The sequence below is a fragment of the Numida meleagris genome, chromosome 2, assembly GCF_002078875.1.
Source record: "Numida meleagris isolate 19003 breed g44 Domestic line chromosome 2, NumMel1.0, whole genome shotgun sequence".
NCBI lineage: Eukaryota > Metazoa > Chordata > Aves > Galliformes > Numididae > Numida > Numida meleagris.
This window is the reverse complement of record NC_034410.1, coordinates 126639600-126665385: the sequence shown is the minus strand read 5'-3', so window position 1 is coordinate 126665385 and position 25786 is coordinate 126639600. Positions and strand designations below refer to the sequence as shown.

General features: G+C 36.3%; 1 protein-coding gene across 7 annotated transcripts in view; it reads right to left on the bottom strand.

Moving 5' to 3' along the window:
* VPS13B (vacuolar protein sorting 13 homolog B) overlaps positions 1-25786 on the bottom strand; it is a 421101-nt gene that overhangs the window by 264653 nt on the left and 130662 nt on the right. For all 7 annotated transcript variants that reach the window (XM_021386667.1, XM_021386662.1, XM_021386666.1 and 4 more), the window contains 2 exons: positions 22734-22868; positions 21764-21937 (listed from right to left, as the gene is read on the bottom strand). In XM_021386667.1, the coding sequence (XP_021242342.1) occupies positions 21764-21937; positions 22734-22868 (309 nt within the window). The remainder of the gene's footprint in view (positions 1-21763; positions 21938-22733; positions 22869-25786) is intronic.

Genomic DNA, 25786 nt, shown 5'->3' with positions numbered 1-25786 from the left:
GGAGTCACTCCCCTTCTTTCCTGCAGCTTCCCTTTAGATGCTGAAAGGCCACTATCTGTTCTCCTCGGAGTTTGTCTAAGTCTGCTCCTTGCCTTTATTATCAGACAGCTAAGTTTATTCACTTTTTAATTATCTAATAAGAAATTTTCCAAAACTGTAGTCTATAACAGTCCCACTGTTCAGTGCCATCTCTTTTTCTTTGAATCTGAACCAGTAATTTTTCCCAAAATAAACTGTATTCTATTTCTGAGGTATTAGCACTTTTCATACTACATATGAAATCTTATTCTAATGCAATTGCTTGGTTGCATTTCTGACAAACAAAAGCCTTTGTCTTGTGGAATAAAAACGATCCCTTTCCCATGATCTTTTCGTATCACAATATTAATTTGTTCTCACCATCTTGTATTAAATATTGTCACGAGGTGAGCACAAAGCTCTCCAAGTGAGCCACTGTTGTGCTAGAATAGCACTGAGCAGTGAGCAGCTGAAGTCACTGAGTCATTAAGGAAGGGATCTGACCAAAATCCTCCATCTGACAGTTACAGGTGTTTTATATCCTGGGATAGGAACACACACACCTGCTTCACCAGACCTGATCAGGCCCCAGCTGATAAGCATAGAATAAAAAAAAAAAAACATCACTTGGATAGAACAAGATGCATCCCACCCTTACATTTCTTCTTCATACCTAACTCAAGATCAGGTCATGCCAATTCACTGCTTGCTTGCTTGGGAACTACAAAGGAAAGTATTGAATGCATTTTCCCCACAAAAGCAGTTAACGAATTTCAGGGATTTGAATTAGTTTAGTTGAATGTTTCACCAAAGTAGTACCCAAAGTAGTGGGAAAAAGGTAAAGGCATGGCACAAGCAACCTTCTTCCTCTTAAAAGTCACTTTAATGCATTACAATGCATCTAAAAAGAACCTCATAAGAACACTTTGAGATAGGAACACTTATAAGAATTGTGTTAAAATTAGGGGAGAAGGAGTGACACTCAACTAGTCTTTTCAACAAGATCAAATAAGAAATGTACATATATAGCTTCATTTTTAATTACTTTTTTTTTTTCCATTTGAACCATCACTAAACTTCAAAGCCCATTTTCCAGCAGAGACCCAACTGTTAACTTGAAAAAAAAATCCCATTGCTTTTATCTCTTAGCTACTGTCTGCAAGGATCTCCTGCAAAAGCCTCAAGTAAGGACTTCATGCATGCTCAAATCTTACATCCCATCCTGCATTCATTACTTCACCCCATTAACATTCCATGCAGAGAGCCCTTTGCTAGTTTTATGAGGCGAAACCACATAATGTCAGGTTAACAAAGCCCTGTCGAGAAATTTCCCCTTAGTAAAACTGTTTGTCAGAAGTCTGTTTATGTAGATTTGAAATGAATTACTAGAATTATGAAACAGGAAGAAAATTATGAAGGTTGGTAATAAAGTACACAACATATCTTTATACCTAAAAATAATGCTGAGCACTTCCATCATTGATATTATTTCATCATATCATTATTTTTTACAAGAAGTCAAAAATATAATTAGTATAGCTCTACTACCTTACGTCAGGAAATTCTTTTTTTTTCTTTTTAAAGGATTGGAAAGAAAATCAGAAAATGAGATGTTAAATAAAAGCAGTAAGGGTAAAGAAAAAGCAATACGATTTCATGATGTTTTACATAATATGCTGTTGTTTACTTTTAAATATTTTCTCTAGCTACCTAAAGAAAAGGTCATAGAAATATAAGATTTAACTGGGACATGATGGAGAAATTCCAAACCCAAAACACAGCTGAAGATTTTCTGTTTTTATGTTTTAGATTTATATTTTAAGCTATCATTACTACCACATCACAATTGCTACAAAAGCACTTCTTTTTAAGGTACTAAATGGCATGTCCTACACGTCGTCTAACAAATGAAAAGAAGAACTGCATGGGAATTCATCTTGGAATGACAGTTGCCAGAGGAAACACTTCAATTCAAGGCAATTTCACAGTATTATCTATTTTTAATTATGGAAAATATTTCCATTATTCATATACATAATTTTACTGTGATTTTAAGGACAAAAACCGTGACTTGCAATAATTTCCAAATATATATATATATATTTTTTTTTTACATTTTCCAAAGGCTAGTTAACTTCAGAGGCTCAGCAATTCTAGTGTTGAATTAGCTAGTTTCATATTGCACCATTTCTTACAAATAGAAGCACAGTTAAGGCAGTTCAAGTAAGAATTATTTATAATTGCTCCAATCTGATTCTTACTGCAAATCCTAAAAGTGGCCTTGATCAAATACCTCCCATTCACACACAGCACTACACAAACTCTGTAATTCCTTAATATCTCTGCTCAACAGCAACTCATTGCTAATCTACTTATTTTACTTTTGACCTAAAAAAAGAAATAACTGTAAGTCTAAGGTCACAAGGAAATAAGGAGAACCATTTCCGCAGGGACACTGCTAGCACAGTGGGAACTGACAGTAAGGATCGCCTCCAGTAGGCAGCCAACTACTTCAAGAAACCATTATGGAATATTTCCAAGATGTGCGATACAACTTGTTTGACCTCTGGTGAAAGGCCACCTCTCCAGGCAACTGCTTGTTGTTGGTCCCTTGGGTGGTCCAGGACCTGGGTGGTCCCGAGATCATAGCTTGGACAGCTTCTTTCAGTTTTTACTGTATTTAACTCTCTTACATGACATTTTATTCTTCTGGAGGAACAATTCCAATACTAAAACAAGAAACTGTCTCATCTTTAAATCTCACTTCCTGAACGTTATTGAGCTGTATGAGAAAACTGTATCACAAAAACAAACAAAAATCTATACCATGCCAAAAGGAGATGGGTGGAGAGACCCAAAACAATCCTGAACATATAATGCACCTGCACAGTAGTTTGACCCCATTAATTGTGAGGGTACTATTAATGTTTTCATAGCACAGTTTCCAGAAGATCCACCTGACAGATCTATTCTGAGCATTATTAGTTTCTTATTAGTGTGGGATGCAAGAAGGAAGAGTCCATCAGTTCAAGGGAAGTTTCTACTCCCATAGATGGCTGCAGTGCTTCTGGCACCTGTCTGTTTTCTGCTTCGATTTCCAGCAAATACCCTCAACACACAATCTGCTGTGAGGTGAAATCATTTAAATAACGATGACATGAAGAACTGCTCCTTGTAGAACTGATTTTAAAGACATGTTACTATCCAGAAAAACAGTGGCAGAAACAAATTACTAAGAAATGGAGAGTGATAACACTGTGTTTGGATAGAGTCCATCACACCATGGCCTTTCAGTACTTCTTGAGAAATATCACCCAATATCTGTCCAATAGCTTTTACTGGGCCATACTGCAAATTCAGGTTTATCCGTTATTTTTAAAATTATCAGATGTTACACTCTTTTGCTATGTCCTTGTTCAATAAGTATATTGGACATGAAAAACTAAAGATGATTAAGTTGTTTTAGTTACCTATATGCATAAAACTCTGTGGGACACAGCTGTTCAATGCAGTGAAATAAAAGTTCCTTTAAAAGTCTAGGCAGATTAAAATGCAAAAATTATTCCAGTAAGTCTAATTTTGCAGACACTGAAAAATGCTATATGGTAATAGTAAAAACAAAACAAAAAAACAACATCAACAACAACAAAAAAACCAACCCTACCAAAGAACAGATGCTCAGAAAAACAGATAAAGAATCATGGTTAGATCAAACTGGAAAAAACTAATTCTAAGCTTTTGAAATAAACAATTCTACATCTTTAACTAAAAACAGAACTGTGTACTGATTTCTCTAATCTACTTCTCCCCTTCTTTCCTTCTGAAGATAGATGATCATATTAACAAGAGATTCCTCAATGCAGAAAATTTATTATTAGCTAAGGTCACAGCATTTGGAGAAAAAAGCTTATAACTTCACATATTATTTTTTTTAACATGCACATTCATTAGCAATGTTGAATAATCAATTACATTTCTAATACTTATTAAAATATTTTACACTAATGAATAGACTTATTAAGTAAAATTAGGATTTAATAAACTTTTGAATTCTTCCCTATCAGCATTAACGCTGGTAAATGAGGCATTGCCCAGAAGTTAACACACCAGCAGTCAGGCATGGCCAGCCAACATTCCCCACGCTTTGGAGGTTCTGTTTTTTCACAAGATCAGATTTTTTTGGTGTACAGGGAGGGAAATAACCCTAGAAACAAGCCTGCATTTGTTTTGTTGAAATGTGTATTAACAGCTTGACTAAGCAAAAGCAACCTACATGCTGAAAAGCAAAGTAGCAGCAGACAGACAAAAATCCTTCTCTGACTGAAGGACGAACTCCAAATACCTCAGGTATGAAATCTCACCATGGGAGAGAAGAAGTATATGAAACACCATGAAAAAATATCTTCACATGTACCTATGTACTGTGCAATAAACACATTTAAAAACCTGCACTCATAGGATTCTGCAATGTTATCAGTTTTCATATGGAAAGTGTATGAGCAGCATATGTAAAACTGCTCAAATCACTTTGCTGTTAAGCAAACAAGCAAATGCCTGGAGGGGTCAGAATAAAGTAACTGGTCTCATTATGATGAATAGCATTAACTTGCTCTGTCTTGCCAAGTCAGTAAGTGGTGTGAATTTAATGGCAATTAGCTGAGATCAAAGTTGAAATGTCATGAACAAAGTAGGTAAAACTGACCATATCAAAGAAGGAAAGCGTATCATGGGTGACTGAGAAAAAATTACTTAGATTTATTCAGAATGTTTTGAGTCGTTAATAGAAAAGGACAGATCCTTATACAATGTTTATTTTCAAAACAGTATTACTGATTAAGCAGATTTCTAGGAGACTGCTTTCACGGGTAAATTGACCCAAAAAACTGATAGTGAAGTAAACTTTTCTGTAATAGCTCCCATTGTGGATACACTGCTCTGAATATTTTCCCAAGAAATTCAATTCTCAGTTAAAGTCATGCACTTTCCCTCAAACCTGGCAAACAAATGGGAATAGTAATTTAGCAGCCATTCAAAACAGCATAAAAAGTCCACAGGCATCAGAAAACGGCAGAAGGGGAAAGAGTTCATGTGTTTTACACCCAGTAGACATCAGGAATTGTAACAGGAAAAATATTCCTCTCATTAAATCTACATATCTTAATCAAGACTGACATGAAAATAACTCTATAAATCTAAATTATATGCGATGAATCTGGGAAAATTAGCTTTGGGGTTTTTGTTGGTGTTTCGGATTATTTTAGTGCTTTAGAAGATCTCCACTTCCACATAATATTAACAGGAGTGAAATGCCTCTCTCTTAAAAAAACCTACAGCATGCTCTCAAATATTTGTATATTCTCAGCTACTACTGATATAAAATTCCATGCCTCATGCATTGACATCAAAGTGAGAGTCTGAAAATATTCTATGATAATTCCTATAGCATTTTGCATGGATAGTAATATATATTTTACTGATGAGCTGAAACACAGAGAAGTTAAATAATTAGACAAGAGCAGCAAGTCAATGGAAGAATAAAGGAATTAACACAAGACAGCTTTTTTTGGCTGTAATCACTAGCTCAGTCATTCAACACAGGTAAAATAATAAACAATGAAAACAAGTTGCAATGCTGTTTGAATTAAAACCATTAAACCTGGACACAAAGAAATGGTCCAGTATAATAAATGGCAGTATATTTTTGACCTTAACCTGAAGGGTAAAGACCCAGAAGTTCTTAGGCAATTAGTCAGCAGGGTCAATGAGAGATTTGCTTGAGCAAGAACTACGTTTCTCAGAAGATCAAAGATAACTAGTGTTACACTCTGCCCTAACCAGACCCAGATTCACACTTTCCCTTACTTATTTACATTGATCTTATGACTATTTTTATAGATCCATCAGAATAAATGTGCTTTTACTCTTTTACTAATATTTGTTTAATTAAGTTAATTAATTACAGCTTAACTGAAATATCGTACAGAAGACCTCACGCAGCTTTCAAAGTGTAGGCTGAATGCTAATCCCCTTTTTTTTTTCCCTCTTTTAACTAGCAGTGGGGATGAAGTCAATAAATTGTCAATAACATACTTGCTTTGATGGATCTTCAGTAATTTACTTTCATACCACTTCATAAATTTCTTAGGAAAACTTCTGGGATCTCTGATACAGTACCTCTGCCATGGGAAAATTTGGTTTAAATCTGCTCTGCTGCCAATAAACCAATAAGAGTAACTGGCTGATAATCCTCCCACACTACACTGTTTAGGTATATGCATTCAACCAGCGAAAGTTTAATTTGTTCCGCTAATGGCACAGAAAACTACTCAAACTTATTCACCATATAAATTTGAACTTCACTCTGCTACTTTTTGTTATTCCTTTGGCAGAAAATCCAAGCTATTGAATGCTTTGTAATTCAAACTATTTTATCTTTTCTTTGATCTAAAGCATAACAATAACAGTGGACACTATCAGTAACTAAATATTAAACTGCACTTCACAGAAGAAGCACATTAAAAAGCCTTCAAAAAATCTGAATATTATTTGTATTGGCACACTGACGTGCAAGGCACTTTCTACTGCTGAAGCAAGTGTAACATTATTCCTGAAGTAATGCACTAACACCAGTGATGTCAGCTACCTTCAACATGTTTCAAGCTGTCGTGCTTTCCTTTAGGATTTCTAGTGGGATGACACATGTCTTAACCAGGAACAGTCTATTTGTTTGAAAGAGAATTTAAGCTATAACGACATACCAAAAATTTAATATAGAAGCCCCACGAACCCAAAACACAATTTGAGTGGCATAGAAGCTTCTTTTAAAAGTGTTGCAGGAGTCATACATTCGTGATAGTCCAAGGACAGATGGAGTTGAGTAAAAATTCCTGAAATCTATGAAGAAACTATCATGTTATAATATATTTTATTACTATCCCCTCTCAGGAAGAAAAATTACTGGAGAATATTAAAAAAAACTCAATCAACTACTCTTCTAGATATCACATCACATATAGGAAGGAGTTTGTCTAAGCTTCCTGAAAAGGTGTCAACAACCCTGCACAGCTACCGACAAACTAGCTAGGATTTGTAAAAAAAAAAAAAAAAAAGCCTCCAGATGTTCTGCTGGCATTCTTCCTGGGGTATGAAGAAACAACTAGAGACGTGCTGAAGGGACTGAGTTTTCCTCATTTTCCAGCTCCAATCCTCTGGGAAACAAGAGCATCTAAATTTAAAAAGATTTGCATGTTCTCTCTATTCATAACACTCTGATACATTGATACAGGTAGATCAAACAATATACTGTGTATTAGAACAATTTTTTAAAGCTTTCTAAATCTCAAAAGATTTGTTATCAGAACATCCCATTCAGACACAATGAGTTATCTTCTCACCTTACCCTAATATACATACATGGATACACAGTACAGTAAAACAAGAAAATATTTAGGAAAATTACGAGAGCTATTCTGTAATTTGATAATCCTACTTTTTTCAGCTCTCATTAAGAAATCAACTCTTGGCACTGTAAATTCTTAATTCAGCGTTACATTTTAAGAAAAGGATGGTGAGGTGGAAGACTTTCTCTCTCTTCTAGGAAAATATTCGAAAATTCTCTGGGGGAAAAAAAAAAGGAGCAGGAGTGCAAGCTGGGTTAGATTCACACTTTTCTTAGTTAAACATAAGATTTTATCTTGTTACACTAGTTTTACTTCCTGCAGAAGTAGAAGCAGGAAGGCTTCTGATGTAGAGAATCATGGCCCTGTGAAGTATGAACCCCAAATGACTACACACAAAGGACAAGTTACGTTTGGCACTCATGAGCCTTAAAGTCCTACATGCTATGCAGTACTGCAGTGGCCGCCCCTAGAAAGAGCATTAATGTAAAAGAACATAAAAAGAGTTCTGTGTTAGACAGAAGTGGCAGAACTAAACTTGTCCCATGCCTGAATATGTGGTGGGAACGCAGAAGTTGCTCTATTTTCTCAAAGCCAGTACTTAAATGCTGCTGGTTCCTGCCCTTGTCTTCAAGTAGTTCTCAGTATAACAGCATCCACTGGCAAGCATTTCACTGTAGGACCTCACAGAAAATGATGGAAGAACATTTTGTTCCTTTAGCATTACCTCATGCTATTTTTGTACAAATATGCCTTAATTTGTAATTTCTCTGCTCTTAAAATGTTCTGGACTCACTTGCTCAAGTATACTCACACCTCAATACACAGAAATCATGTCAGAGCTAGCTGAGCTCCTGCAATTAAAGTAGAGGTGACCAATTGTTGCAGCTAAAAGCAGAGCCAAGCCGCAGGCAAGGCTACAAGACTTGATACATCCTTTCTGCAAATAACCCCCCCATCACATGCTTAGAGCAACACATTAGAGTAGTACCTCAGTGGCGAAGAGCGATGCAAACCGTTCCAAAATGTTCCACTATGCACAACGGCATAAGATAAGCACTGCCTTCCTCAGCTATACCTCCAGCACGTTTAACACTGATGCCTAGGACCAATGCTTGTGAAGATTTTAACCATCCAATTTCTACCTTTCAGGCAGATTGTTCTTGCCTCACAGTTTTTGCACTAACAGGAAGGCACGACCTCCGAATTTGGGGCCTAATCTGCTGCCATTGCATAACAAGCACCCACTCATTCCATCATGATTTTGAGAGAGATTTTCCGCAGGAAAAAGCAAGTTTGCCTGATATAGATGCCCTGTTCCAGGAAAAAGTCTGAAAAATAAAACATAAAGATACATATTCTATTTGTAACAAAAATGACTTGACAATTTCCTGAATGGTCCTTAAGTAAGCATTTCTGCAGCCTTACTGGCTGTGGTAAGATCGTTATTATCTAAATAAGTATCCTGGGATAGATACAACCTGGACATAGCTGTCAGTCTCCAAAATACCACACAAAGAAAGTTCACACTGTCCTTGCAGACACACAGCAAGCAGAAGTGGGCATTCCTGCTCTCACTCATCCCATGCCACATCAGCTCCTACAATTCCTGCAGTGAAAGAAATTCCTGGTTGCTTCTGAACTGTTTACTCGGGAAATACGAGGATATTTGAGACACAACATCTGGCACTTCTGATCAAAAATCTCTCATTCAAGTGTAATGGGATGCATACTCTTTGGTACTGTGGAAGCATTTGAAGAAAAATTAAAGTTAAACAGTTAATTTCCTACATGTCTGTCTTTTCAGAGGAAACATGGTATCAAGCTGTGAAGACAAGGAACCCGGCAATAGAAATGCAGTGCAGTCATCTGCAAAAGATTGTGCAAGCTGCAACATCCCAACAGTGCAAAGAGACAGACTGACTTTAAAAGCACATATTTTACCAGCTATTACACTCTGATGTCCTTAGTGAGCAAGCAGGTAGCATTTTTTGAAATTGCTACTGATGCATTTGCTTTATTTTGATATTTTACAAATGTATGGTATTACATTTCCCTCATCACAAGCATAATGGAAGTTAGAGCAAAGTCTATACAAAGTATCATAACAAAACAAATAAGATATTAACATTGAGTTGGAAAATTTTGTGCCTTAAATGTGTGCAAAAAATATTCTGAATCATAGCTCCTAAACGTTCAAGCAGCTCACAAAAACGGAAAGTCTTGAACTGAGGATGCAGTGATTAAAATAATACAGATTTTGCCTAGCTATTAAATAATCGAATCTCCCTTCAGACTAAAAGCGGAGACAACAGCTAGTAGCCAACATCTCACTTCAACATTTTACAGCTGCTCCACAGCAAAGACTACAGACATTTGAATGCATGCATGCATCTTATTTTCCCAGGATTTCAAAGTCCACATCCAGGCTGCTGCTCAGCCATTATAAATGAGTAATTCAAGTAGGGCATGACTGCTTCTTGTATTAACTTGATAAAGATGTTTCACTCAAAGTGCATCAACAGTTGTGTTAACTCATCCCTTTCACAGGCTCATTCTGTGCTATGTTAACAGTAAGGAAAAGAAAAAGGATTTTATTGCCTATTATTACAAGTCTTCATGCTAAACATAATAAGTATTATAAAGATTATATTGTTATTATTACCCTTATTTTCTAACCTCCAAAATACAAATATACCTAGTTTCCTGATTTTTAAATGTAAAAGTTTTATCAAGTGACTGCACTCTGAAGTAAAGTTTTATTTAAACACGCAACTACTTAAAAGACTGATATGTGCATTTCCAACTACACAAATTTGTTTTCACTAAATGCAGTTATAATGAAGATCATTTCTAGTCTGACAAGTTTTCCAAAAGTTGGTTTCAAAACACAATTTTAACTCAATACATTAATCTTAAGCTTATTCTTTATTAATGAGTCTATTATCAAATATGTACTAAAATTATTTTGCTATAATTTTAATGTCTAAATAATATTAGTCCAGAGTTTGGGCTAAAATACTTTTTGGAAACTATAATGACATACTAAACATCTCTCATTTTCTTCTATGAACTTTCAGTTCACAACCTAGAGGGAAGGTTTCCTCCATAACAGATTCCCCTTCTTCTTAAAACAAAGGGAAGAAAATTATAAAGCTATTTTGAGCTTTATAGCGGGAGAATTCATATTCTTCTTTCACAAATTTATTTCCATCAAACAGACAACTGTGGCAGCCTGTGGCCCACGGCAGGGGCTTGGAATGATCTTTAAGGTCCCTTACAACCAAAACCATTCTGTGATTCTATAATTAAGTATCAAAAATACTGCATATATAATTATTGCAAATGCCAATGAGGACAAAAGGTCCAGGTTATTTAAAAGATAATTATGGCTGATCAGAATTACCCTCTATATCACTGGCAAACGCAGAACAGAAAAGAAAAATATTATCCAGAGGTGATGATTCATCACTTGCACTCCACTAATGTTAAGCCAGACACTTTAATGTTTCATCAGACTTCATGTCTTCTCCATTCTTCCAGTGAGAGTTGTTTCTATTTCCTAATCCTTTGTGATTTTCCCATTTCACAAACAAAAAAAACACTTCTATGGAAGCCAATTTCAGTTTTACATTTTTCACTGTACTGAAGCTACATTTCCTTACCATTTAGCTTTATCTCATTAAAAAAAAAAGCAAACACAATCATAGGTACTGGTGAGGCACCAGGAGATGGGAAGGGGCAGTCAGCCTCTGACTCATTCAGATTATTACCCTAACATGAATGTTCAGGATTATCCTTTATTTTCATCTAGGGTTTGAATTATACTATTAGAACACTGTCACTTCTTTCCTCTCTGGTGCAACAGTTCTCAGCGCTGACATTCAAAGGGCTGCGGCTCACACTGATTGGTGCTCTCCTGCCCACCCTCCCACACTCGGTGGGCTGCCGTTCCAGCATTTCTGGACTAAAAGCAGCACAGTCCCAGCTACTTCTCCAGCTTGGCATCAGTCCCAGGCAAATGGCCCCAGAAGCTGTACAATGACAGATGATGCACAGAGGCTAAAAGTGGAAGAACTGACAGATGTAGGCAGACGCTTACTGCACTGACAAAAAGCTGACACATTTGTTTGGGACTCCCTGACCTTTCTGTTCCCATTGATAGGGCACCCATTCCTCTAGCAGTGCTTTGTGGTGCACAAGCATGCAATAATCTCATTCAGCTAAGATCGGACAACCTCAAAATGATTTCCTATTCTGTTTATAAATGTAAGGAAGCAATTTTCTAAACCTCTAAGGGAAAATCACTTTTTCTTTTTTGAGATCTATCTACCACATATTGAAAATACATCAGCAATTAGGAAAACACTTAGGAAAAGCAGACTTTGTGTTAATTTGCTGTGCTGTAAGTGGAGCTCAATATCAACAATTAGTAGCGGAAGGGTGCACAGGAACTCAGAACCCAGCAAATTACTTTTCTCCGCCAAATGTTTCTGCCATAACCAAACCAGCTGCAAGATTAGGGCAACACCTAGGATTTTCTCATTCAGACATGGTTGCAGGAAAACAAACTGTTCTCCTTTTCACAATGTCTTTTCCTCTACGGAAAAATGTGAATCAGACAATAATTTAAATATTTACCTTCTAATTTAATTATATATCCAAAATAATGCTATCACTAGATTTCTCAAAAGGATTTAGTACTCCGTGTAGTACAAAAAATGTCAAGATATCTCAGAGGAATTTTTTTTTTTATAAGACGTAATTGTAAATTTAGTAGGTAGATAAACAGTATTTGTGTTATAGTTGCTGTACTTAGAAATCTGTTACATAGAGATTCATAGTTAGATGCTCTCATTACACATACATAGGGTAAATTGAGGTCTTAAACAGAGCTGAAGAGTTGCACAATGCGCTATTTTCCCTTGTATCAATTTTAAGTATTTCTGTCACCTTAGTCTACAAGAACATACACAGATATCTCACGCATTTTAGCTTGATTTCAGTGCTTCCAAAGGTGATGGGAAAATGAAATCAGCTCATACAGCTCAGAAGTGATTAAATGGTCTTAAGGTTAGGAGTGACTAATGGCTTCTGCAGCACTCATTTCTGTATGGTTTGCATATTTTTGATAAAAACAGATGGTGATTTTCAGAAGCTTCATAGTACCTGAAGGAAATTAAGCTTATTTAGTATTTCTGAAGCTGGATATCTTAAAGCTAATCTATTCAAAATCAATTGCAATTTGGTAAATGTCTTAGTTAAGGGCTTATCACTGGGGCTACTTCGTTGAATTTAAAAAGAATCAATTTAATGCCAGATTGGCAGTTCCTGGGGCTGTGAACTGCTTCTTTTTATGAGGGCTGGTCTGAAAGAAATGCCTTCTTTTTTTATTATGTCAGCCCATGACATCAGAGGCAGGTGCTGGTAGTATGGCAGCAGAGGCTGAACCTTCCCACCAACATTCTATTACACGTTGTTGCCATGTGACAGATGGCAGCAGAGGGGCAGTCTGACAAAATGGCGTCTGACATGGAAGTACATAGGAAGCAAAGGCATGGAACCGAATTCCTCCACGTGGAAAAATGCACCCACTGACATCTATCAAAACTTGTTGAACACTTATGGAGACCAAACAGTGAATGTGAGCGCAGTGAGGGGTGGGTGGTGCATTTCAGCAGTAGCGACAGTGGGTCACCTCCAGTGCTACAGATTGTTACAAGTGTGGAATGCAGGCTCTTCCTCATTACTGGCAAAAATGCAGAGCTGATGGTGGTGAATATGTTGAGAAACAGCATTTTGAAGATGAGAATTTGCTCTAACAGTGTTATTGTCCTCTCTGTATCTGTTGTAGCTTCCATGGAAATAAATAGGAGGCACTACTTTCAGAACGACCTACGTGCATAAAATTAACTATTCAGTCAATTTCCAGTGGCAAAACTTTGTAATGTGACTGAAAATGTGTATTTGTAGCATCATAGAAATGAATTTTTGTGGGAACTGCAGGACAACAATGCGTGGAAGAGGAATACATGGCTGAATACTTAAGACTGTATCCCAAATCATGCAAGTGAGACTGCTAGTACATTTGTGTGCATTATAACCAGAATATTTAAATATTTTGAGTGAGTGATCTGCAGCTTTGAGGTTTCTATTTTTTGTTTGTTTAATCTACTACAGAGTTGAAAAAAAATCATCCAGGCAGTAATCGTAATCAGAGTTTAACTGTACCTAAAGAGTCATCACAATTTCTGCAGTTTAAATAATAGGCACACTTAATACTGTTTTTCATAAATGTGCCAAGTTTCTTTTCAGTAATGTGTTATTTAATCAACTGTTATTAAAATCTGAAAAATGGGAGTTGACCTGGTCAAAATGCGTTTATATTTCATCTACTGCTTTTCAGTTATATCTATTTAGCATTTCATTACAAAAAATTGCCATGTTATATGAACCATTTACATCACAAAAGTGGTAGTGAGAGCAATATAATTCAATTATAAAAGCTGGAAACGGTTTAAACACCATTTGAAAGTAAACAGTTACAGTCCCTTATGCCCACGTCTGGGAAACATCCAAATGGAAGTTAAAGATCCCATAGCATTTTTTCAGAATGAGTAGGAGCTATCCCAATATGTTGGCCAACATATATTTTCTCAATTAAAAACAGATTTCAGTGTCCAAAGCTATGTGTCAGCAATTGCTGAGAGCATATGCCTGTCACATTTCCAAAAATCTCTGCACCATCAGTAAGTGTCTAGTTGCCTTGCTGAATAATGCTTTTCCAGATGCTGCAAGTAGAAAAGGTGAATGCATTTTCATAAATATATGAAGCTCAGGAACATTATCCTATATTGTTCTGGAAATAGAAGTTATCATTTGAACCCACATATAATTCTTGGTGCTGTTTTTTCACACATGAAGCATTAGATATGACTGTGGTGGTCTATGAAACACTTTGACACCCTGTGTAATTAGATTCCATCAAAACTGTGAAAATCCTATGAAACACACATGCATAGAAACAAATAAAGGCTGCAGGAATAGCCTTGTATCCACCATTCCTAACTTTTACAAATGAAATGAGTTACAAGGTTAAAAAAGCTTAACGCTCAGTTTTTGTGTTAGTTTCACAGTATTTTCTAGGTTATTTTCTGTTTGAAGTGTAGGTAGAAAGATTTCTCTTATGCACTTTAAAGTGTGCAGATCTCATACTGCGCTCACAGCTAAGGAGATCAAACCATCAGTTGTCAGTATTGAAGCATGAACTCCTATCCCAGGAGCTACAAGATGAACATTATCTACAGGCTGTTATCCAGAGACAAAAGAAAAGAGAAAGTGAAGCAATGCATTCCTAAAGAAAAAGACATAAGTACAGAAAAGAATCCCTTGCTCAACAGATTTCCTCGTGTAACGTCTCAGACTCCTGCTACTTGGAGTTGAATCCACATCTTCATTGTTCACATTCAATTTTCTAAAAAATATATATTTTTTTGTTATATTACCAAATACTTAGCTGCTCCTATTAAGAAAATTGGATAAAAGCACCTCCTTGGCTAGAGATTTTACTCTGCTGACTTTCATAGCATGGCAAAATAGCACAACTTGAAGTCAGTCAGTCACTCATGCCTGGAAATAAAATAGAAATTTTCAAGGAACTGAACTAGGCAAGTTTGCTTCCTAGTAACTGATAGGACGGAGTGTAGTTTGTTTTTGTTTGTTTGTTTGTTTTTAAAAGAAGGATCATTTTTCCAGTATCATTTTACAAATTTCAGAATCTTATTCACTCACAATTTCAGAATTCTAGGGTGCATGTATTGCTGAAGGATTTATGGCAGACTGAAAGAAAACTCAGGTAGAGAGATGAAAACAGCACTTAGACCATGAGGATTTGCAGAATTCCTTGAAGGAAAGGTGAAGGAGCTGCCTTACTTCTGCAGAGTACAATTACCTTTCTATAACCAAAATTTACTACCAGTTGCAAAGACTAATGCAACCCACTGGAAATGACGTTAATCTAGTTAGTATAGAATAGTACATACCTCCCTGATGCGACCTACTGTCATGGACATGAAATTTTTAACTGGAGCCAGAAGAGTGATAGACTGTGCTTGAGGACAAGTTTACTTCCCCCTTAGACATAGTAAGTAGTAAGTTTTAGACTTTCGTAAGACAGTAGCTACTGAGAGGATTTATGTCTAGAAAATATTTGATATTTAACCTGTGCTGCAGTGCACAACATACTGGGTTGCATGGGTAAAGAATGAGGACAAAGCATACGCAAACTGGTAAATGTATGAAATCACATGTATTTTAAAATATAATTCTACAGATTGGTTTAAAATAAAATTTACATTTAACACTGCTACTGACCTGCTGTTCCCAACATGACCCTCCCATCCCGAACCTCTCTGTACCACCACCAACTGCCCCCACTTGAACTTGTGATAAAATTAACATGTTTGGTCTGTTACAACAATGAGTTTCTGGAGTAGAAACTTTAACATCACAAGTAACCGTTGTTGTGCCTTCAATGAAGAAGCTACAAAAGGCGAAATTAATTCATATGGGAGAAACCCGTTTCCTTTTTCACGAGTATCCATCACCATTAAACAGAAACCTTTAATGTGAAGTACATCCTGGTTTGAGATGAGCATCTTCTTTAAGCCCAGCTCTAAAAAAATTCTAGAACACTACCTTTAGATCATATTAATCTATAAAACAAAAGCCATCCTTCCTAATTAAAAAAGAACATGGAAAAATCTTGTTCTTTGTCAAGAACGTTTTGTTTTCTATGATCAACCAATCTCAAGAATCGATAGAGAGAAATTGCACTATCACAAGATTTTTCTGCCCACAAGTTTTGCAACTCAGAAACCTTCCAAATTTAGCCTCTCACTTCAGGCAGTTGAACCACCATTCTTAATTCAATTTTGAAAACTACATGACATTAACAACCAAGTTCTTCTCAAAATGTATACTTACCTAAATTTAAATTCACCTTATTCCAACACAAGTACTACATGAATACAGTATCACCCACTGTTAGCATTCATATTTTTCCAATGCAAAATACGAGAGTAAGCCAGATTTTTCAAGTAATTAAGAGGATATAAATGTTGTTTGCTGTGAGAGCACAGTTCTCAAAAGACCAGAGTCCTGGCAACTATCATAATCCTTTTGAAATTGCTCATATTAAGATTAAAGATCACTTTGTTCCTCTATTCCCACAACTAGTTGGTATGGTAAAAACATCAGTCCCCTAGTTTTATATGTAACATCTTTAACATTTGCTCTCCTTTCTGTGCATGTGATTAAATGTAACATTTTGAAATCCCAAAGTTCTGAGAAAAGCATAAATCCTTGTCCACAGCTGCTGTTTGACTCTGGAAACACATGCATTTTCTTTTCAAGCATCTACCATCAAAAAATCCCAAAGGATTTGAACTGGAGAACACCTGCATCTCTTCATTTAGTTCCAATAACAGAGTCTAAACTTCAAAATTACAAAAATAGATGCTATGTTCAGCTGCAGTTACATTCTGCCCCTAATTCCCGTGAACAAAAATGCTAAGAGCATGAAATCATTCAGGCAAGCTCTGTCATCGAGAGGATAAGATTTTTTGCACCAGAAGCCCAGTGGGAACTTGATAGAAAACTGGCAACAATTACAGATAAAGTACATATTGAAATCCTCAGGGAGAGAAAAGGAAATGTAACAAGATAGATGTGTATAATTTTTACACATTTATCCCCAAACCACAAATGTGAATTGTCTTTAATTACTGCAATATATTCGGCATTTGTACTCATTCATTGTGTCAAATTGTTCCAAAATACTTCAAATTACTTTAGGAATTCTTCTTTTACAAGTTTGCTTTATTTACAAGTTCAAGCATTCCTTTAAAGTAGAACTGTAAACTTTAAAATTGTAACTGTTCTAGCTTTAAAATCCAGACTTGTCCCCCATCTACACAGTCAGAATTAAATAAACAGAAAAATGTCAGCGTCAGTTCTGTTTTGAACTCTGAGAAACGAGAAGTTGGAGGACATACGTAGTTGCTCGTGCATATAAAGAAATGCATGTAAAATCCATCCTCTCCTTTCAGATACGCTCAAACAGATAAAATCAGCAGGTTTAAGAGGGGAAAAAAATATAATGTTTCTGGTGGAACATTATCAACATTTTTTTCACATTTGTATCTATGAGATCTCCAAACTTTTAATTGAATTTTCCCTTCATAAATCTATTTTTCTTTTGTTCGGAGGGAAGAGGTCTTCTCCAAACTTAGAAAAATTTACAGTGAGAAAAAAATCCAAAAATGTTTAGAAACTTAAGAAAAATTCACTTAAATGAGCAGTTACCAACTTCTCCAGGGTTGAATATTTGCTCTTCATTTTTTGTGCAGCTCTTACATGAGCTAGAGAAGCCTCTTAGCACTCTTACTTTGATCGACAGGGTGCATCAATTTACTATACATGAGCATGACATTAATACAGGTACTTTTATTTACTTGCTAATTTCACTGCTGCGTTGCTGAATATTTAAGTGGATCTCAAAGAAAATTTGATTTGTTGTAATTTTAATTTTTATTTCTCTTGATTTATGTGTAATAGGGCTCTCCATACACTGGCTATGCATGCACTCCCAATTATTCAATACGGCAAACCAAACAGAGCTTAATCAGCTCACCTCATCCATTCAACAGCTGCCCATAATTAAATACTAACACCCACATTCATTTTGAAATCTCCCTATTTCTCTCAAAGGCCAGGTGAAACAAACAAGGTCTGCTGCTTGCTCTGAGGGTTAATAAATCCAGGGTTAGTTCAGAGAAGCCATTAAGACGTTCCCCAGTCTCTCTCTCCTATATTGTATATGCTGCAGTTTAGATAAAGATTGGTGAGTGCATCCCCTGATTTTTACAACTGTGCGCAGAAATTCTTGAGGAAATTTTTATACAGTGAAGGTACCCAAAATTAAAAGCACTAGCATGCAGATGTATAATTAAGGATTAAACAAAGTCCCTAAATACTTCTTCTAACATAAGTTTATCTACTTTTCACTGTGCTATTGATACCAAACAATAAAACACCATTGCTAAATTACTACCAGCACATGCATTTGTTACATATGATTCTTACTTTGCTTGCAGATGCTGTACATAGTACACTTTAATGCTGCCCTTTTCAGAATAAAATGTCATAAAAATACTCTCTCTTCACTGCTCAGTGCAGCATGTTACTACTAGAAACAACTCTTTTCTCTTCCTCTCAGTACCAAACAAGAAATAAAATACTTGTGTAAAAGGCTTTATCACTCAAATTGTGAATACACACTCAACCTTTGCAGGGCCACCTGCAGCCAAGCAACAAAAGGAAGCTGCACAGCAGCCTGGGTCACCATGGATCACAGGATTTCAGTGGCACAACACAGCAGCTGACACAAGGGGAGAAAAGAGTTCCTACCTGTTTCCCAGGTGAACTCACCCAAATTATTCAAGAAACGCATGCCATTGGCACAACCTCCTCCATGGCACTTCATACCCAAATAACTGCTTTCATTTTGGACCCAACTGTTTTCCATTCAACCTCACAGATGCATAAGGAATTCATTAGTTACACCTCCTTCATTCATGTTTATGTAAGCAAAATTTAAAAAAGAAAGAAATCACTCAAATAGCCATTGTGTTGTATTCCAAGATTCTTCCACAAACTCTTTTATGATGAGGTCCCATTGTTTGTCGGAGTACTCAAAGTCTCCTCCATTGCTTCTCTGGGTTTATACTACAAAATTACTCCCACCAAACCAGAACTGCAATTCCCCTTTTTCAGAAACCACATCTATGTCTCAACAGCATCAGCTACATGGCTATTTTCACAAGGCTGGCTCCTTGTGAAAATCCTTCCAAGTCTTAGCTCTAGCAATTTAGTAGTACAGAACAACACTAGATACTTTTTCTCATCTTTCATGGACAGCTTTTTACCATTCTTTCAACAAGCAGGTTGCACTATTCCTTCTTCTTTCTTGCAGTATTAATTCCTATTCCAGACCATCACGTCTAACATTATTAGGGGAAATGACTCCAATAGTACAACTTCAGTACTGCTAAATCATCTCCAGAAATACAGCTTTAAACAGCTCTTTTATTCCCCCATGGCATAAGCTGAATTTGCTGTCAAATTATCCAGTAGAGCTTTCATTCCCAGAAGTGACTGCAACTGACAGCAAAAGCATTTTTATGTTTTCAAATCACTTCATGTAGTTTCCACACTCTTGATGAAAATGCTAATCATATCTCCTGTCTTACATTGCTTCAGTTCCTTCAGCAAGTATTTGAAAGTGAAGGGTTTAATTAATTCCCTCATCCTTTGGATAGAACCTGAGATAGCTAGATAGCTTAAACACTGCTCCCTCACTTTATTTACAAAACAAAACTAACAAAACAAAATCCACATCTACTCTCATTTGTAAACACTACTATCCACACTTACTGGGATCAGAGCTTGAACAGATCTGTCGCCTTTTCCCTTTCATTTGTACTCAGCCCTATCTGCCACCTTACAGACAGTCCTAGAGCAGTAGGATAGGGTCCACAGATCATCAAACCATCACGGACCACATAAAACCAACACTGCTTTCCTGAGACACAGGGCAGGCGGCCCAGGAAATTTCCAAATCTTAACATTTTAAATGCATCTCCATTCATCTACAAAACAGGTACCATGGATACTTGTCTGTTATGAAACAATTTTCTGCAACGTTATTAGTTGACCTCCAAGTCCCTGCACACAACTCTGAACCACATTTCATTTGTTTGTCCCTTAATTCTCTAAGGCATCATCTGTCACAACCTGCCAAATACAATCTGCTGTCTAACTGGATTATCAATTATACTTATGAGCTAAAATATATGTGACCACTGTGACCAGTACCAATTACAATTATTCTATAACATAGTTTTGGGGGGTTTTTTTTGTTTGTTTTTTTTTTTTAATATTCTAAGTATGCACAGCTCTCTTAAAGGTTAAAGAATATTCTAACACAAATCAGAAAGTTAAACTTCAAAAAAGGCAGAAAAAGCAATAATTAATAATATTAATTAATATTGTTAACATTATGAACATTGAAAGTTACTTAAGTGAGACAGCAGGTCCAACAGATTTTCACCACTTCTTCCTTTTTTTAAAAGGGATCTTAGTAATCTGAATCATGAACTGGTTTGAGGCAATGTTTTAGTGGCAGGAACTTGAGATGAAAACAGCATCAAGCATTTCAGTATGATACTCTCCAAGAAAGGTACAATTACTGAGATAATAACCTAAAAATTGCGGGAGTGGGTAGTACTTACAAATACTTGCTTTGCATAAGAAAAATAGATTTTGCTTATACACACACATTTGCAGAGACAATAACAAATTTACCACTGCTTTTCAGATGAATGATATCCAACAACCATTACAAATGAAAAAACAGAAACACTTTAAACACTTTTTGTATTTGACAATACTGCGGCCATTTCATATTTTTGCTTTCTTTACGTTTTTCTTTTTTTTCCTTTTTATCCCCTCATACTATTCTTAGCAATGGCAACAGGAGCAACATTTTAATCTGGTTTGTGAAATGCACCATACTAACAGCAAAACCTATGTATCTGTATTTCTCAAGCTATATTTGTTTCAAATGCAGATTCAGTGCTGCTTGAAAAAGACCAATGTTATGTTTAAAGCTGACAGAAATCGTAAGAATCTTCGATTAGAGTATTAGTGCCCACAAAGACAACATCTTTAAATTTCCCTGAGCAAATCTCTGAAAAATAGTTTCTCATTTAAACCTATCCCAGCATTCAATTAAACAAAGACAAATGTGTACTCAAAGACAAATGTACAATCATACGCATCTTAAAAATCATCTTTTTAATTATTAAGAATTCATTCATAAAGTTTTATTAATTATAAATTATACTTCAAATGTATGTGAAGTACTTCAAAAGTAGCATGTCAACTTCTGTAGGAGAAGCTCAAGTTATTAGAGGAAAGAAAGAGCAAAACTAACGTTTTCAACAAGAACCCTGGCAAAAAATAAAAATGTTTACAAAAGGCCCTGTATAATTTATTTAAAAGGCAACCAAAGTCAATGAAGCATTTCTTACTGAAGAGGACATATACCAAAATGCTGCTTTAAATCTTTGTGTCTCAAAGTGAGCTGAAGTAAAGATATTACATGTGCGGTATGTGAAAAAGATACCTTGGCATTTGGCACATTTTATATCAAGCCTCTCTTTTGAAAATTACATTGGATAGGAAAATGTAACATGATACCAGCTTAACAAGAGTTTTGCACTTACCAGAATTATGGCAGTAGTCCATACACTGTGGAATTTGGATTGTAAAGGCTACCAAATCTGGAGCTAAGAGAGATTCTGGCTTTCTGCTCTCATTGAGCCATTTACTGCTGTGTAAGTCTCTGGTGTCAGAAGGCCCTTGAATTAAAGGAATCAGCTTCTCTTTTCCAGCATCACCTAAGATAAAGATTAGACTTCTGAGACCTCCTTTGTAACAAGATCATTTTTCAACTTATAAACATTCACTAGTCCACGTATTAATACTGTAAATACAGAATTAAAATAGGAAATAGAGCAAGTACTTATAACTTATTAATGTCATCTTGTAAATGTCTTGACCTCCAGGAAAATTTCAAACGAAGTAACTGATTCTCTTTATAATTGTAATTTCCATCCTGATTTTTTAAAATAATTTCTTAAAATATCACCATGAACTCAATTTAAATACACTCAATTTTAATGATCTTAACACTAGCTACCATGTATCTATAAAAAGATTGTAGATATATGTTCAAAAAGTTACTGTAATCTCTTCAAAAAAAGTCTGTAAAAATCTAAAGTTATTTATCACCAAGTCCTCAAAAACTTCTCAAGTGAACTACTTGCACCACTGATGGAAAATGAGACACGAAAAAATAAATAGAATAAAACATAACACTACAAAAGCAAAATAATAATAATACAAAAATGTAGTTTATTCCAGTTTCTTCAGTGCTTTTAGATTCATTTTTATCACAGAAGACAAACTAAATATTCGGGGTTTTTTTCAGTGTCAAAATTGACTATACTGGGGCCAGACTGGATCATCCTGGCACACAATAATAATAAACAAAACAAAAACAGAATACAAAAAAATCTTTTCTTATTCATAGGAACAATGAGTAAATTCTTGTTTCAGTAACTCTCCTTGTAAAAAGCAAGGCCAATTCTCCTATACAGGCAATAAAATTTTACATGGTCCAGCTGCACATACCTGGGGCTTTGGCACAAATTTTTATTGATCCCACGGTCCCAGAGGCACATTTGACCAATGATGTGCTGCAGTACTTCAATTCAACATTCTGGATTGAGCCCTCAAGAGTTGGCAGGGGATTCTTAGATTTCACACCTAATAAAAGAAAACTGCAAATGTACTAGCCTGTTGAATTTAAATATTTTTATATTCCTTTACCAAGGCATTTAAACTTAATTATACTTTAATTATCTACCTTAGATGTTCTTATAGCATTTTCATTGTGATTCCCAGTTTTTAACTGGAAGTGAGAGAGCATTCTGTAGGCTTCTTAATACAGTTACACATAAAATATAGGCAGATATGAGAATAAAACACACAAGGCTACTTACATAATGCAATAATAAATATGTATACACACACACATACATACATTTTTGTTTTCAGTTTGTAAGTGCCACCTCAACCACTCTCTTTCACATTGTTATTGTGACCCTTTCATCTTAGGACACTAAAATGACTCCGTGTTTTCAGCCCACATTTAGGCAATAATGCTTGTGTCAGTAGCAACGTAAAGGCACTAAATCCACGCGGCTGAGGAGCAGAGGGCCAGCTCACTTGCTCTTGTTCAACAGAACCTAGAATTCAAACCTTGCCTTAAGTCATAAGCGGAACCAAGTTTTGGTGGTCTTTTCTCAGCCCCATTTGTGCACCCAGAGAAGCACCGTGGTTCTCGGAACAACACAGGGCACTGGCACTCCTGAGGAACTGCCCTGAGCTGTGGCACCAGGGGCTGCATGAGGCAGGGCCGAGCAGCCCGTAGAGCCCCGCAGCATGGGCTGGGGCAGCCAGCCTTCCTGTACTATGCAGAGCTACCTATCAGAGAGCAAGTACATAAATTCAGTCACAAATGAGAAAGAAACCGTTTCAGCACCTGTAAGTAGTATGAAAGGAAAAACTAACAGAGGTTACCATTTTTAAAGTTTTTTCCCCCTCTACGCAACAGTGACTTTGAATTTGTCAGTAAGTTGGCAAGCACCTTCTTAATTATGCAAGCATTAGTATAATTACAGAACCATTTCCTTACATACGTAACATAGAATTTGTTCCAAATTCTATAATTATGCAAGAAAAGCATTATGGAATAGCAGATAAAAAATGAAAAAGCATTTTGATTTCTGCTTCAAGATAGTTACACATATTAAATAAACTTAATATATTCTCTAAAGAATTAATTTTCTGCACAATCTCTCAAAGAGTCTCTGGAGAATAACTCCAACCTTTCCTAGTGAGGAAAAATGGTTATTTCTCTAATTGATAGGAAAGAGAAATTTCATGATCTGGTAATTGGGCTTAGTTCACTGTGCCCATTTCAGATCCCAAGCATTAAAAAGCATTTGGTAATCCACACAAAATCATTTGGGAAGCAGACTTTTTGCTCTGGAAAGATATTACAATATTTTTTGAATAAAAAGTGCAGTAGGAAGGGAAAAAGCATTGAAAGCAAACCAGACTGACACGAGGAAATGAGTTCCACGTCCTACACATACTTTCTTATCACATTTTAACCTGCCTGCTGCGGTTCAGGTCTGTCCAGCCTTCTCCTGAGTTGGGCCTCACTCAGGGAACGCTCACTGTGCAAACTGTCTGTGCATCTGGCACTACAAGACCACCTTGGCTTTCAGTCTACAGGATCGGCTACCGGTATTAGTCTCACTCTCATACACAATCCTGCCTGGGGAGAGACTCTTTTAAAGCTGAAAATCCCCTTTCACCTATGGTTTTATATCAGAAATGATGCATGAATTTGCCAAAAGCAGATAGGGTATCTCTTGGCATTTCCTTATCTTGGCTCTGCTTCTTTGTACTTCAATACTTCTGCAAACACAGTCCATTGTGTTGCAAGAAACAAAGATTTTTTTTTTTCTCCCTATTCCAAAGCAGATGATAGAATAGTTAATAGCAACCAAGATTACACTTGAAGCATTACAGTGTTCCTATGTCCACCCCCCAGCAACACTTTTATGGCTCAAAGCACAAGCTGTAATGCCTCATACATTTCTCTCACTTCCCTATGGAAAATTAAGTACTTTAAAAAGTAAGTATTTTCCATCATTTAGTCCACTTCTTGACCTGGGTGTTAAGGCATTCTGTTTTAGCATCACATCTGATATCAAGGAAACAAGTTGCATGCAATTGTGCTTCCTATTTGTCTCTGCTCTCTCCTGTTCCTGCACCAAATAACTTCTGGACTCGCTGAATTTTAGCGAGATAAGGCAGAGTAATTAGAGACGCTTCTCTTCTGTGACCTTCATGAAAATCTGGGTATAGTTGCCCTGTAACCCAAACCATCAGCATACGCAGAACAGTCAGCAAAGCACAGCTCAAAGCAGCCAGAGCATTTGCACCCAGCCAGCAGCTGAGGATCACAATGGGACGCTACGAACACTGAATGACTCGGCCTTGAAGAAACACACAAACTCTCAATATGTACTCTAATTAATGATTACATGATTAACAACTGTATTTTAATGCATATGGTAAGCTGTTTATTTTTGGAACACCTGTTAGAGGATGAATACCTCCCTCCCCAGAGGACTTCAATTATTTGAAAAGAGCATTGAAAAGTATTGGGAAAACACAGCACAGACACGCCTTGCCTTTTATGCATTCTTTTGACATCAAATGGCATCATCATTCTGCTCTCATTTTCAATACCCGATAACCACAGCACAACACACTGCAATAATCAAAGAGAAATTGAAAGAAAAAATAATTCTGCTCAGCTTTCACAGCTCTGGACTGGAGGATACTTGGAAAATCCATTTACTGAACGTTAAAGCCCTGTGCAAAATGTACAGTTAAGAGATGTGGAACTTAGGATGGCTATTTCAGTGAACCATTTATAGTGAATAGGTTTAATATGGGAAACACCGCATTTTCCTCCATCTCCAAATTGGGTGAGGCAGGGACAAACCATGCCTCACCCAACTTGTGAAGCTGGCAAATTTCATAAAAGCAGCCCTTTTTACTATCTATGCCTCTGCCCATCTGTAGTTTCCAACCCTCTATCT